We start from the raw sequence: 17132 nt of genomic DNA on the forward strand, positions 1-17132 counted from the left end.
ATAATCGAATTTTCATATTATAAACCTACTATGTTCTGAATTTCGTGAGAATCGTTAGAGCCGTTTTCGAGATCCGGTGAAATACAAACATATAAACATTGTAACATATTAAATCTGGGTAGATAAAAAGCCCTAACAGAAATAGTAATAGGTCTAAAAATAAAGTAATTGGCTAATATCGCCAAGCAGATAATAACCAAGATTAGATAGCATCAGCTTGTTCTGGCTAAATGGTACAAGAACCTAAAAAGGATTTGAAGGAAGTTTATTGCTCATAAATAGATTATTATATAAAATATTTGAAGATTGAGGTTATGTAGATGTATTCACGGATCGGTGACCTAGAGATCGATCAAACCGAAGAACGTAGAATCTGACCAAAACCCCTTGGCAGAGCTTTATTGCAATCGGATGGTGTGCAATGTGAAAAAACACCTGTCCACGTGGCTAATTATTAGGTAGCATGGAATTAATATTAATGTATAGAATATTAACTAGCATGCAAAGAGCATAAATAAAAAACCAAATAAAAATAATTTAATGTATTCAGGAAATAAGAGTTACCAGGCGCATGAATACCGAATAAAATTTGCATGCACCAATAGTAAAACGGCAGTTAATAGGCGGCAACTGTAGGCCAATTCAAAAATATTTTATATATATTTATATAAATGTACTAGATTTGTGTTAAAAATTTGTGTAATCTATGTTATCGATATGGCTCGAATGCAAAGAAATTATTAATCATATAATCTAAGCAATATTGGTATTTTTTGTAAGATCTATTTGAACTTAATGGCGGAGGATTAAGATATTTAAATTTTATGCTAATTTGAAAGTCGGAAAGAGGATCTGTAAAACTTGAAAAGGAAGAACCAGCACTCGCCAGCCAGATGCCACCATAAGAGGACCCCAAATATTTTAGAGCGAAGTACCTTATTAATAATTTTGTAAAAGTTAAAGTTAAAGTAAATTATTAAATTTCTTAAAAGACTTCGTGATGCTATTGTGAAGCAGAAGTCATTTTCAATTTCAAATAAATTTATAACCCCTTGGAGGAGACGATTCCGGCTACCATATCCCGGACCGCATGGAGTTGGATCGACATCGGCGGCTACAAGAAGATTTTCGACACGTGAGTGATTAAATTTGAATTAGTGATGGGCGCCCTAGTGCTTCGAATTAATCTGATGATCAAAGCTAGCTCGCCGAAAGGGTTTTTATTATAAATTAAGAAATTAATAAGAGTAATACTTGCGCAAGTAAAAATTAGTATTAAAGGTATTTAATTGAAAGAAAAATATATAGATCAATATTTTTAGAAATTTCTATTTAATCAAAGAAGTACGAAATCTAGGCTATTAAAACATATGCATATAATATTTAATTTTTTGCAATACAATTTGCGATAATTTATCATAGTTCTAATTCACTAGATGAATGGCTCTACCTATTCCGTCAGGTGCCGAATCTTGCACCCTGAGATGAAAATATATATTCGATACAAATAAATCCACTAAATACTAGAGATTTTAATATATATATATATTTGGATTATTAGTGGCTAATTTATCAAGCTGATCTTAGAGCACATATTTTTGATTGAATTATCCAAGTCGACAAGTATTAGCAAGTGCATGTCGCAGCTACATGCAAAAGAATGCATATGATTTTAAGATAAAGGCACATGGTAATGATTCGTGCCATAAATCTAGAATATAAAGTTTAGCCTGTGATATTTTGCTGATATAAAATTATTGTTCTATTTTTTATATTATATTTTTTATCGCTCTATATATATTTTTTGCCTCGATTGATCTTTGCATTATTTGTGTAATATATGTATGAAACTTTCATGGTGTGCAATTTATTTTTTATTCCTCAACACTATAGTATAAGTATCATTTATATATATATATTTATTATTTATTGAATTACAAGAGTTATTGGAGAAGCCCATATCTAGGCCTATCAAGATTTTTTAAGACTGAATACTATTAGAAAAACCACGACCTAATTATATTAAATCTCATGCTTTACCGACTGATGCCAAGCAGGAGGCTAATCGTTATTTTAATATAAAGAATAACGTGACAACATCTAAAAGTTTAAACATCAAAACATCTAAACAGAAATTGCTCGTTTAATAGTATATGATTTAGAATACCTAAACTTGCCGACATTATATATTGTATGAATAAAATCGTTCCAAATTTGTATGAATTTTTACCAAGATTGCTATGAAATATTCTTTTGCAATAAAGAATTATCAATTATATTATTATTCAAATTTTTATAAGTAACCTTAACATTTAAAAAGCAAAGCCTCCCTTACTTATCTTTTGATATCCTATTAAAATATGTGTCATGTAGTTTTTCCTGATGTAATGAAGTTCTTTCTAGTCCTCCCGAACAAGAACGGGTGCACTGCTAGTCTCAAAAATAATATCAAAAAGATACTTTATTTCTATTTTAAAGAGATAAGAAACGATGGTATATATTTTTACAATATTATGAAAACAGAAAGAATTACTCACAAGACCAAAGGTAAATAATGTCCTTGGAAGATTAGAATGTAGAGGTGCGTACAGATATACGCACTGCGAACATGAGCAATTCACTTTTAATCAGCTGATTATATCTGTATTTTTACAGAAACGGTAAAATACAGATATAAAAAGCTTGGCATCAGCTGATTAAAAGTGAATTGCTCATGTTCGCGGCGCGTATATCTGTAAGCACCTTAAGATGTGAATTTTATTGTCATACACTGACTAATGTTAAAAACTAAAGAGTTGGGAGTTGGGGTACTTTGGGGGGGGTCATTACCATGGATTGGGGGGGGCATTACACTTGAATTGGGGGGGGGGCATGCGCCATTGGCCTTGGGGGGGCTGGGCACCCCTGCTAGACAGCTGATTTATGATGAATAATTCTATAGTCCGATTTTTACGGTAATATTGGCGTATGAAGGAGGCTCATTTTTCCTTTTATATTATCCTTGAAATGCAAAATTTCCAAAAACCTTGTATATTCGTCGACGCGCAATTTAAAAAGGAGCATACCTGTCAAATTTCATGAAAATCTATTACCGCGTTTCGCCGTAAATGCGCAACATAGAAACATATAAACATTTAAACATTCAAACATTTAAACATTAAGAGAAATGCCAAACCGTCGACTTGAATCTTAGACCTCACTTCGCTCGGTCAATAATATTGAATCAAAAATAAACTTAAAACCTAAAATTTACAATCACAAGCTTTGATTGTTATATCATTCCAGATAGCATTCCATTATTATAAGAATTGTATTGATTGCTATTTTTGCAACAAGATTCTAATAGACGTAGTTGGTAGGCCTTGATTTTAACTAGTGTTTTTGTTTGGTGCCAGATACGAATGGTTCGGCGGTCTGGGCCTGAAGTGGTACGTGCTGCCCGCCGTGTCCGGGATGATGTTCGACTGCGGCGGGTTGCAGTTCACGGCGGCGCCCTTCAATGGCTGGTACATGAGCACTGAAATAGGCTGTCGCAATCTTTGTGACACGCATCGATACAACATGCTAGAGGTGAGTGATTGCTCAAAGCTTATTTATTTATATAATTATTTAATAATCATTACATTACTTCAATCTTTTAGGAATAATCTCATTTGATAAATAATTTGTCAGTACTAATACCAATAATACTATAATACTAATTCTATACGATCAAAAAATAAAAGAAATTGTCAGGTAGTGTGATCATTGTAGCCTGCTCTGCCACTGAGTGATTGTAAACTCTAAAGAAAGAAAGGAAGAAGAAAGAAAGAAATATCTATTGCCAAAATCATTAAACAAACTGTACAAATGTGAAAAATATAAAAATTTTCATATACAATACATTACAAAAACTTAAAATTAAAATATTTTCCATTTAAAAACCGATTATAATATTATCATTGGCGTTACCAGCAAAACTAAGTAGTTTGAGCGATGGCAACGAGTAATCAGTCGGCTATAATTTAGTGGCTTGAGATTCAGTCGAAAATAGAAAAAATATAATAAAGAAAAAAGAAACATATGGATGTATGAAAAACTAGAAAAAAAATAAAATTCAATCCGAGAAGAAGAAGTACTAAGAGTGAAATACTAAGAGAGCAGAAAAACTAGAATGAATTCATAATAATTTAAAAACTCAAAAGAAAAAGAGATGATTCATGTAATTATTAATCTACATTCACTGTACATATGTAATCATTTAGTAACATAATGTAATTCATTTGTAGCATATATGCAATTCCTTTTGTAAGAGAATTAGAAAAACAATACAATACAGTACACATGACACAAAAAATAAAACTTAAACTCAGAGAGAGAAAATTAATCTGGGAGTATAGCCCTACTAATAATAAATTCAGAGGAACTGAGGAAGACAGTATATGTACATCAAATTAAAATATTTTAGGTATGATATCTTCTGTCTTTATCCAGCTTTCAATTTTTAATTAAGTGCTTTTTTAGGTTTTCTTGCAATGAAATGTTCTGGCACAAAATTTAATAAGCTTTTTTGTTGTATAGTTGAATTGTCTTCTGCATATAGTTAGATCTGTTCGAGGAACAAAGCATCTATTTACTGATCTAAAACTATAATTAGTTAAATGAGGTGTGAAACTCTGTGATTGTGTATATAGGCTCTATACGTATAGGCTTTTCTATATTACCATTTTCTTTACTGCTTGTTTGAATGGTATGACTGATTCAATATTTCGAATGACGGTAGACATCCTATTATAAAGTCTTTTTCCAGAATAAAATGGATTTTTTTAAACATCGCTACAATATGGTGGAGGTATGCTGCTGAGTTACACGTTCAAAGTTTAATACTTAAGATTAATTTGAATATGGAACCAATTACTTAGTTTTATCAGAATTGAGTGTCATTTTGGAAGTTTGAAATCTTAGCTTGATATTCATCAGAATATTAGAATTTGGTAGCCTACTGAGTTCAATCAGGATTATTGACAAAAAAATGGATTTCTATAATTTAAAATGATTATTCTATTTGAATTATAAATTGATTTCTTCTTCTTCTTCTCATTTTTCTTCTTCTTCTCTCATTTTTCTTCTTCTTTTTTCTTTTCTTCTTCTTATTCTTCTTCATATTTTTCTTGTTCTTCTTCTTCTAACAGTGAAATTTTGTTGTAAAGAGAAGGAATTTGAATTATAAATTGATTTCTTCTTCTTCTTCTTCTCATTTTTCTTCTTCTTCTTCTTCTCATTTTTCTTCTTCTCATTTCACTTCTTCTTCTTTGTTCTCGGAAATGTAATTAAGAAGATACAATACTGCAGGAAGACATTATAAATTGTAGAAGTAAAATAACCTAACCCATGACATGCTGCCATCTGTAGCGATTTGGAACAACTAGTGAACTGGGATTGCGTCGACCAATAGGAAGAGTTTTGACGTAGAAAAAGGCGGTTACAATGCCGGCCAGCCAATCACAATCACTTGACTCATAAACTGCTGTCATCTGTAGCGTCTACTGCCATGTCTTCTTCTTCTTTTTCTCATCCTTTCTCTTTCCACCTCCTTCTTCTTCTTTTTTTATTTTTTTCATTATTTCTCCTCTTTTCATTCTCCTCTCTTTAGTTTAAAATCTAAGTTTGGGTTTTATTAAAATTAGGTACTGATTTTAATTGCAATTCTTCTTCTTCTCCTCCTTCTCCCTCTTCTTCTTCTTCTCTTTCCTTTTTTCATTCTTCCACATCCCCTTCTTCTATCTCTCACATTAGCTTGCTCATATCCATACGTGGACGATAACACTTTATAGCTGATCACATACTCATTATTGGACGGCAATATTGGCAGAGCCAATAAGATATTGGATTGTTGTAAACTTAACCATTATTACAACAGGCAGAGAGGAGGGATATAGACCTAATTATCTCTTCGATAGCAGACATACCAAGTCTCTCATTCTCGCATTGCAAGTCTCTCATTGCAAGTCTCTTGAATACATAGACAATGAGACACTCCCTTTTATTCTACCTCTGCAAGAAGTGATTTTGCTTCAAATCCATCAACAGTCCGCGTTGAGGTGAAAATCGATGCTACATGTAGTCTAATTACAGTGCACGATGAAATGTGAAAAGAAAAAGAGGATCACATGTATAGAACGAGAGCAAAACATGCATGCATTACTGACCTACTTTCTCCTCTTTCCTTGAAAATTTCTCCATGGAAGACCAAATTTACAAAATCTCAAGGCAAGATTTTGTCTAATGCAAAGGGTGAATTTGTATTCTTATTTAAATACGGTACTCTCAGTAAGTAGCTAGCTTATTATCAAGCAGTAACAAAAAACCTGAACACGTGTCTTTCTCTTTGCGGATTACGCTGATTTCCTGCATATGGAAATAGAAAGCGTTGATTACAGACTTCATTCTAAAAGGATGACCACCTTTACATTTTACATTCATTCTAGAATGATGTCCACTTTACATTTTACATTCCAGAAAAAAGAGAGAGAGAAAACCTTTGTAGCTTGTAGCTTTCTATGCAATCTTTTAAAAATTCATCAGTGCTCGACTATAAAATTATAATATAGTTATTAATTCAAGTAATTTAAAGTTGAATTTGAGTCCTTCTAAAATTTAGTTGTTCCACTTTTGTAGTGAGGTCCACGTTATAATGGCAGTGAGGAAAGAAGAGACACGTTGCCGATCCTCTGTCTTGTCAATGCCTTCTATAGACGGTAGCTGATACAGGTTTATTGATTTAATATTAACTATTCATTCTCGTTTGAAATGATCAATTATATTTTATTAAGCAAGAAATTATATTTTTCAATAATTTCATAATGATTTTTTTTTAATTAAGATGGAATATTTTGTTAATTAATTAATAATTCTACATTGAATTTAAGACGATCTGGCAACAGAGCAAAAAGAGAAAGAGATAGCGCTATCCGCTTTGTCGAATGATAGACAAGGATAGGTAGCATCAAAGTTAATAAAACACTGTCATTATAACGTGGACCTTACTGTAGTCACAAAGCTAATGAGATTGAGGAATCTTTATTGTGAATTATAACAGTTGATAATATTTTTTAACCTTATGAATTTATTCATTTTCATAATTTTGATTAACTTGATAATTTTTTCTTTCCAGCCAGTTGCCCAGAAAATGGGTCTCGATACGAGAACACCAGTCACTCTGTGGAAGGACCGAGCTCTAGTGGAAGTCAATGTGGCCGTGCTACATAGTTTCCAGGTAAATAAGTCTATGTACGAAAACCGTACATTGATATCTCAACCCCTATCAGTTTGTTGATGTAAAAGTTGTGAATTATGTTCTATATTAACCGAATGAAATCATGTGTCAGAGCATGTCTTAGTGATAGCTCCCAAATTGTCTCAGCTGATGTTATGAATGAATGGAAAAACTGTAGTAATAGCATGCAATGAATTCTTCAGCTGACTAAATCACAACAAATTTTTTCCCATGCACTTTCAATGTTATTTTTATATCCTGAAAAAGGACGAAGGACGAGTCAATTTTTTTGTACAACAAACTTGACCTTTGAAAAAGTTCGAAAAATACGTGTTCAAAATTTGAAGCTGATTGATCAATTCTTTCTTGAGTTATTATTGAGCATACAAACAGACGGACAACGACTTTGGCCCTCAGTAAGTCAAAAGTAAGAGCTCGCTAACGCTCGTTTAATTATTCATTAGTGTAGATGCACACCGCCACAATAGTTTACCATCAGACAGTCTTTGAGTCTACTAATCAATCATAACTTTTTATGTGTTCATTGTGTTCTTTACAACTACTATAAAATAATTTACTTGTCTTTCTATTGGTATAGATGCACAACACGACAATATTCAACAATCAGAAACCTTTGAATCTACTAATCAATCATGACTTTTCAATTTATTCCCCCATTATCATCATCTTTGAGTTCAATTAAGAATTGTTTGTGTTGAATTATTAATATTATAATTGTGTTGAATTATTATTAGTGTGTTGAGTTATTTATTTATTAAGTTAGCACAAACAATACCATGATCGGAAAAGAAAAAAACATGCTATTGCCCAAAACTTCTTCAATTTTTAGTTTAAAATTGTCCAAATATTATACATAGGCTATGTACATTTTAATTTCTAAACCAAATCATCAATCTAATAGTATATATCGCACCTAGGGCAGAAAATGAGACTTTTCCGGCTCGAAATCGGTTTTCAAGTCCAAGGCCGTAGGCCGACAACTACTTGACGTAGGCGGACAATAGTATATTTCGCACCTAGGGCCGAAAATGAGATATTTCCGGCTCGAAATCGGTTTTTAAGTCCGAGGCCGTAGGCCGAGGACTAGAAAAGATTGAGAGCCGGAAATACATTTTTGCCCATGGTGCGAACGCTATTTTTTGCCACACCAAAAAAAACTTCCCAATATATAAGAAATTAAAAAATAAATAAAATTCAAACAGCCTATTTTGATAGTTTGAATCTTGGTTATGACAACTTTCACTGTCAATTAATTTCAATATTACTAATTAATAATTTACAATAGTGACAATATTTTTATACTATTAATATTTCGAATAATTGTTTGAATTTTTATAGCTCGCGCTTTGCGCCTGGTGCAATATCTCATGGATAGATGGATGAATAGAATTTTCATTACTATTTTGAAATAATGTGTTTGAAAAATTAATATAATTGCATATTTCACAGTTTTGTCTCAAAATATATCTAAAAAATTGATTGAAATTTAAATTACGGTAACTAATATAAAAAATAGCTAATAAAAGTCGAAATTCATCGACAAAAAAAAATGTCTCTGACCGAGGTTCGAACCTAGATCATGTTTGTAAATCACTGAACTTAGAGTTCTGATGTCTCACGCCTTTACACCCTCGGCCATTGCATATTTTTAATTGAAGAGGCCTGTAAGTCAGGTAACGTATGTAGGCTACTATAATATAGTGTAGCCTATAGCGGCAAACTTGAAGTCGGTTTGCCGGCATTTTCACAACAAAATATTGCTCTGAAAATAGTTAAATCATAGAGAAAACATTCGAAGATTCAATCTTGAGTGGGCCTAATGTTTTCTCTATATGGTTTGATATTGAAGAAAAATTATCTAAAAGTTTTAATAATGAATTAAGGAAAAATTACTAGGAATTTTTCAGTCAAGGCTGAGTTTCACCAGTAGGCTTACCTTAAACTTTAGATCTCTGCTGTATTTTCCTATTATTATTGTTGATTGTATTGCATTAAGAAGTGGAATTCGATAATAAAAAAGAAACAATTATTACTCTACCTCACTTTTAATATTGATACAATTATTGTACTTTGATTTCAAATTCGATTCTTCACTTTTAAAGACTTGCGATACTTGCCTTTCTGACAATGGACAATGCAGCCAACATTATATTGTTGAGGCTATGGAGATATCATCGTATTCTATTGTTTGATATCAAAAACACAATAATAAATATTAAATTATGAAACAGTAATTCATAAAATATATTATAGACATGATACCGCGATTCACGATACATAATTATATAGATTATTACAGTCGTTATGAGATTATCTTTATGATTTTTGTGAGATCGGACACGATCAGCTGTTATTCAAGGTCATTTTACAGCCCTAGGGCCGTAAAGTTTTACCGGCCTGGTCGGAAAACAATCACTTTCGGCCTCCATATGACGCACGTAAACCAGCTCATTACATCCAAGTGTGGCGAAAAACATTTTTTCCCGTGGTGCGAACGCTATTTTTCGCCACACACAAAAATAAACAATATGAGAATAGTTGTTTTACTAAGCACTTCCGAAAGCAGAAGTGGAAGGTGATAGCTCTAGCAAATCTTGAGGTAATCTGAATATCAGGAAATTGTCCAAGTATTTTTATTTTTCATTCTAATTTGTCTAAATAACCTAAAAGATGATGTTCAATTATGTGGGAGGTTGAGTTTATACTTTTTTATTCTTTCAAATGACAATAAGGTGATATTATTATAAATGTTTTAATTATTGAATAATGAACACAAGTAATGAAAAGTTTTTCGATCAGCTGTTTTTGATCACCTTTTTTGATCACCTTTCTTAGTTCCATGTTAGCGGCTGGAAAGGGTACTCTTTCCGGCCTAGGCCGGAAAGAAACCTGTTCTGACGTCAGACGAGAGTCGTCTGCAAACAATGCCTTTCAGATCTATGTAGGGACTGGAAAACAGCTGCTTTCTGTGAATTCCGTGCAGTGTGGCGAAAAAATACAAATTAGAATAAAACAAACAATCATTATAATTTGTGTTTTCTGTTGGTACAGATGCACAACGCGACAATAGTGGACCACCACACAGCATCCGAGTCGTTCATGAAGCACTACGAGAACGAACAGAAACTGCGAAGGGGTTGCCCGGCCGACTGGGTGTGGATTGTCCCTCCCATGTCCGGCTCCATCACCCCCGTCTTCCACCAGGAGATGGCGCTCTATACGATCCATCCCGGGTATGAGTATCAGGTACTCGTAGCTGAACTTGTCTCATATCAGTCGCCACACTCTCTTATTATCTTATTCGATTTAAGAGCTATCATACCAGTTGCCACGCTGTATAATCATTTTATTACACACCCAGCTAAACGTAGAAATACGCCTTCGAAAGACCATAGAGAAACAATAGTGTAAGTAAATATCCCATGGTATAGGGCAATGGTCGCCAAACTTATGAGCCTGTGAGCTAGAATATCATTTATAAATCTTCAAGTGAGCTACCAAGGAATATTAGACTGAAGAAAATACGGTACACAAAATTAAATTTTCACACCTTTATTGCCCATAAAGATACATTTCTAGTGTTGAAAAGTTGAAATCTACTTATATCATAGCAAAACGTATAACAAAAGTTGAAATGTACATTTCAATGAGAGCTCTTTTTGGTCTTCAAGTATTTTCTTGATGTTTGGAGTGTACGTTGTAGCCGCCATTCTGATGCAGTTGTCCAAATGTTCATCAGTCAGTCTGTTCCTATATAGATTTTTTATGAATTTCGTAATTGAAAAAGATGGTTCACACAAATAAGTAGAGCTGAACATGGCTTTCAACCTCAATGCAACTTGAATAATATTTGAATATTTTTCTTTGGTGCTAATATTTCCAGTTGGAGAAAGTGATATGAGAGACAGATCATTTTGAAAATCGACAAATTTCATTTCAACTAAAGCCTGATCTCCACCAAAATGTTTTACAACACAAGCTGCAAAATCTTCTGCATAAATCTATAAAAGAGAGTTGATGAATTGTACCATATTTGATATGCTTTTAAAACTTGAAATCATTGATCAAACTGTTGTCTCAAGTCTGAAAGGATTGTAACGTAGTGTATTCTTTGTTATTGCTGCGGTGCTATGGAGGATTTTTCTCGTCATTGATTTTCTTCAGACTGGGAAAGTGTTTATATTCAAACTGGACGACACTCTTTTGCATGAGCATCTCTGTGAGCTACCAAAAACTACCCCACGAGCTACCGGTAGCTCGCGATCGACTGTTTGGCGACCACTGGTATAGGGCGTTTATGTCGCAACTTTTACTGTTATCCCAAGCCGATTACTGTCGATTATTGTTGATTTTTACTGTTTTGACCGGGTAAGAGTGTATGAACGGCACAATATGAGAGACTACCAGCGTCATAAAGCTTCACGGGAAAGCTACGTGGGCTATCGGATTGAGATAACAGTAAAAGTTGTGACATAAACGCACTATGCCATGAGATATCTACTTATGCTATTGTTTCTCTATGGAAAGACGTAGCCATTTTATCTCCTAAAGTTATAAGCAAGCTACAAATCTCACCATAATAGCGTAGCTTTTAACATTGGGAGATAGGACGTCTGCTGCTTCCGAAGACGTATTTCTAGCTAAACGTATCTGGGTGTGTATCGCCACACTGTCATATCGATGTATCTCAAATTTCATTATCATTCGCCACATCGTCTTATCAATGTACAGTACCTATCTCATTCAAGAGCTACAATTATCAGCGTAACAATTTAGCAATAGTTCAAATGTAGAAAAGGAGAGAGCTGTCCGCTTTGTATAAAATTGTAGCACACCAATGTTAATCAGGTGCTGACTTTGTAACGTGAATCCAGCTATAAAAATCTGGTGTGGTACACTCACACAACTTTCCTTGCTCATTGATCTATAAGCCTCATTAACGAGGATAATTAAGGGAATACATTATGCCGATTGGCGGCTAAATAATTGAAACTACGATTATACTATTGTGATTGTGTTCAGAGTACATTTTCCTTTGTTTAAATTATGAAATTTGAGGATTTTTTTTAATTTGTCATAACAGCTGTTCTACAAATAAAATATCGACATACAACTTTCCTTGCTCATTGATCTATAAGCCTCATTAACGAGGATAATTTAGGGAAAAACATTATGCCGATTGGCGGCAAAATAATTAAAACTACGATTATACTATTGTGATTGTGTTCAGAGTACATTTTCCTTTGTTCAAATTATGAAATTTGAGGATTTTTTAAAAGTTGTCAAAACAGCTGTTCTACAAATAAAATATCGACATGTGTTCTTTTGATTAAACTGCTCTACCTACCTACCTCACGCACGAGAAGGAGGTTACAAAGTAAATTTCTCAAGGATGGGATGGACCCCCTGTAAATTTCTCAGGAAGGAGACTCATGCCAGTTAATAAAGCTGATACATAACTATACAGGGTATGAATTTTTAAAAAATCAGTCAAGTCATTTTTGAGAAAATTGTGATAGAAATTTAACAAAATTCATTCTTCTCAGGAATATTACGCAGCTCTTGCAATTTTCCCAGAAATGAGACTCATGTCAGTTGATAGGGCTTATAAATAGCTATCTAGGATATAAATTTGAAGAAAATCGTTAGAGCCGTTTTCGAGAAAACCGTGAAAAACATGGTTTTTTAGCCATTATCCGCCATTTTGAATTGAACTTCTTATTGTCGGATCCTCATGGTATAAGGACCATAAGTTTAAAATTTCAAATCAATCGGTTAATTAGGAATGGAGTTATTGTGTTCACAGACACACACACACACACACACACACACACACACCACACACACACACACACACACACACACACACACACAGACCCAAAAATCATGTTTTTGGACTCAGGGGACCTTGCAACATATAGAAAACATGAAATTAGGGTATCTTAATTTTTTTTGGAAAGCAATACTTTCCTTACCTATGGTAATAGGGCAAGGAAAGTAATGAAACGTATAGAAAATATGAATTAGGGTACCTTAAATTTCTTTGGAAAGCAATACTTACCTTACCTATGGTAATAGGGCAAGGAAAGTAATGAAACGTATAGAAAATATGAAATTAGGGTACCTTAAATTTTTTTGGAAAGCAATACTTTCCTTACCTATGGTAATAGGGCAAGGAAAGTAATGAAACGTATAGAAAATATGAAATTAGGGTACCTTAAATTTCTTTGGAAAGCAATACTTTCCTTACCTATGGTAATAGGGCAAGGAAAGTAAAAACAGGAGACGTTTTTATTTTGTGAACACTAAGGGGCGATTGCTGAAATCGGGTCTGGCTGACCCCGGCGCAATGTTGGTCTCGGCTAAAAAATCGGTTTGCTGAGATCGAGTTTAGCTGTCAGTTATCTCTTGGTCGAGAGCAACTTTGATCTGCGGGTTTAGCCAGACCGACGCTCAAGTTTAGCCAGACCGACGCTCAAGTTTAGCCAGACCGACGCTCAAGTTTAGCCAGACCGACGCTCAAGTTTAGCCAGACCGACGCTCAAGTTTAGCCAAACCGACGCTCAAGTTTAGCCAGACCGACGCTCAAGTTTAGCCAGACCGGCGCTCAAGTTTAGCCAGACCGACGCTCAAGTTTAGCCAGACCGACACTCAAGTTTAGCCAGACCGACGCTCAAGTTTAGCCAGACCGACGCTCAAGTTTAGCCAGACTGATGCTCAAGTTTAGCCAGACCGACGCTCAAGTTTAGCCAGACCGACGCTCAAGTTTACCAGACCGATGCTCAAGTTTAGCCAGACCGACGCTCAAGTTTAGCCAGACCGACGCTCAAGTTTAGCCAGACCGAGGAGCAACTGAAGGAATCCACAGGGAATTATTGTCGCAATGTTGGCAACAGCCATCTCGAATGCTACTTTGGCTCTCACACGCTGTCTTTGCGTGTTGCTTTTGCACTCTCTCACTCACACTCACTCACTCTCCCATCATTCGTTTCGTTCTTGTTTTTCCTTCATCCCCTCACTCCCACTCACTCTCTCTCTCTCTCTCTCTCAGGCATAATATGCCTTTATTGAAGAAGAATATGCCTTTATGCATATTGAAGAAGAAAAACAATCAATCAATCTCATTCTCTCTCTCTCTTTCCCCCACTTACTCCCATTCTCTCTCTATTTCAGTCTTGATCCTCTCTTGACCGTCGTTATAATGATTATCTGTGATTAGATAATCTTCTTAACTCTTTCGAATGTTGTTACAGTGAACACATGAACAACTAACTCCTCACCTTTTTGGTGTTCATTTGGAATTCATTTTCATTTATTTCCAAAATGTAGTTTTTTTCTAGCGTATTGTCCAGCTAGGAATTTAATGTAATATTTTTCAATTATTAAACAAATAATAGCTATTGCTGCAACACTATGTATAATGCGACATGATGCTGCAGTAGCCTACTCACATAAATCACCAGTCTCTATGTGGACTACCATCAGCGAAAAATCTGAGAGCAATCAGCACTTCTCTTCAGTTTTAAATTCTGATACCGTACTCGCCGACTTGAGGTATTGGTTCGTAATAATCCAAATATTCAAGGTAATCCATTATTCACTTCATCCACTCACAAAATCAATTCCACAGAAAGGATCACGCAAACGAAGGGTCGCTCATCACCATCTGGACTCAACTTAATAGTTCAATTATGCAATGCAGACTATTTCTGCATCCCGTGATGATGCAAGCAAACGCAGCTGCCTCCAATTAGCAACAATCAACCCCACATAGATATCATCTCACACATTTTTACAATTACAACGTATTTAATACAGTTCTCCTTCATTACTGATATAGTTGCAGGTCCATATTATGTTCAAGCCAATTATAGATAGCATCGATACTATCGTGTAGCCTAGATTGGTAGAAGGTAATCGACCACTGATAGAAATTGAGTTAAAAGAATTGGCTTCCAATTTAATATATTTTCAGACATTGTTTAAACCAAAAAATATATAATATGAGTGTTGAGAGAATATCAGAATGATAATATAATTATGGGCTACTCAGTGAATGCCAGTACTGCCAGAGACAAATAAATAGGTATCTTTCAAAAAGTATCTTTACTCTATGGAACTGCATATAGCGAATACTTCAGAAAAATCTTTTTGAAGTAAGTCAGTTTTGTTTTTACCATCTTTAGCAATTGAAAGTTCAATTTAACATGTATTGATAATTGTTCATTCAGTTTCATGCATGAATATGAAAAGATCATGTATTTAAACCAGTTCATGTGATTGAAACGTAGTTCCCTTGAACAATGCTCCAGCACCTTTTTTTAGTATGGTACCCACAAAATGTCCTTGTTATGTTATGATAAAAGAGTAGTTTCCACCGGGGACAGGAGGATATACAAATCTCCAGTAATATCTGGGAACATGGATATATCCCCCCCACAGTAAAATTTTTTTTCACTTTAGTAAAAATCATGAAAATCATAGGTTTGTAGACTATAGATTTGAAACTATTTTTTGAAACAATTGAATGACTAATGAAATTATATTTCCATTCTATTTGTTATATGAACTGAAATAACTTAGGCCTATGATATTTTCTATAAAAATTAAATAATGATCAGCCCACTAAACATAAAGAAACTTCATTATTAGGATGTAGTTTTTCAAGTGGAAATTGCTTGAAATCACACCAAATTGAGGGCATTTTTCTCAAATTTTCCGGGGGAGGCCCCCGGATCCCCTTTTTTGTGAGAGGTAAAGAATTTCCTTGTTGTTTGAAGGTGTTTTCATTTTCACTTTCTTATGTTATAATATTTAAACATTAGTGAAAAAACATTTTAAATATGACTTTATGGGTAATGAAATTATTCAGAATTCAAAGGTGAACCCCAATTTGACATTTGTTTTCAATAAAATCAAAAGAATAGCGAGTTAATAGCTTAATCCCGAACTTAAACCTGCCTCCTAGCAGGTCTAAGTTGGAGTCTAAAATCATCATTTTTGCTCCTGAGATTATCTCATTTTAGCCTGATCCCGATCTCAGCAATCCACCGAGATTATCTTTTAAACTCGAGTTGATCTACGCTTGAACTCAGCAATCCACCGAGATTAATTTTTAGCCTAGACTGGATCTCAGCAAACCGATTTTTAGACCGCCGGTTTTTCCCTGCGATAATTGCCGGTCGGCTAACTTTTGCGCTCGAGCGTGGTTAATCCCAATCTCAGAAAACCGATTTTCGATCTGCGGCGCAAAAACCGGTTTTTAGCCGAGCGCAAGAGATAATCCCGATCTCAGCAATCGCCCCTAAAGCTAGGAACTGGGAATAAGAGCAGTAGGAAGTGGAAAGGAATTTGAACGAGGAAACGTGGAGGTGATACACAAGTACAACAAGCTCTGTCATCAGGTTTCGCTTGCCTGCAATCAATCAGTTGAGAACAGAGCAACATCCACCAATACTAATGCGTGATGCTACAGAATACCACCAATACAATACCCCTCCGCTCTAGAAAGGTTGAACTATTTTATCTAGGTCCCAGCATCAAATTTCTGTCAAGTGTATCACTTGTATGGTGAAACCTTAGACCAGTTATAGAATAGACGCGCTGGGAAGTCTAGCCTCTGAAGCCAACATCTACTGCCATATCTCCAAATCGTGACGTCATCATCGGATAGAAAACTTTCAGATTGTGTCTATTTCAGAATGATGTGAATTTTATTCATTGAAATGGTAAACTCCCGCTGAAATAGACACAATCTGCTATGGAAAACAATGTAAACAAACTCTACAGAAAAGTTTTCTATCTGATTCTGACGTCACGATTTGGAGATATGGCGGCTTCATCGACTTTCAGTATG

The 17132-nt window shown here is 34.6% G+C and overlaps 1 protein-coding gene across 1 annotated transcript in view; it reads left to right on the forward strand.

The window, feature by feature from the left end:
- LOC111044297 (nitric oxide synthase, salivary gland) overlaps window positions 1-17132 on the forward strand; it is a 43958-nt gene that overhangs the window by 7242 nt on the left and 19584 nt on the right. Inside the window, exons 4-6 of the mRNA XM_022329393.2 lie at window positions 3396-3570; window positions 7154-7255; window positions 10328-10522. Of these exons, the coding sequence (XP_022185085.2) occupies window positions 3396-3570; window positions 7154-7255; window positions 10328-10522 (472 nt within the window). The remainder of the gene's footprint in view (window positions 1-3395; window positions 3571-7153; window positions 7256-10327; window positions 10523-17132) is intronic.

This window comes from Nilaparvata lugens, chromosome 10 (assembly GCF_014356525.2).
Source record: "Nilaparvata lugens isolate BPH chromosome 10, ASM1435652v1, whole genome shotgun sequence".
NCBI classification, from domain to species: domain Eukaryota; kingdom Metazoa; phylum Arthropoda; class Insecta; order Hemiptera; family Delphacidae; genus Nilaparvata; species Nilaparvata lugens.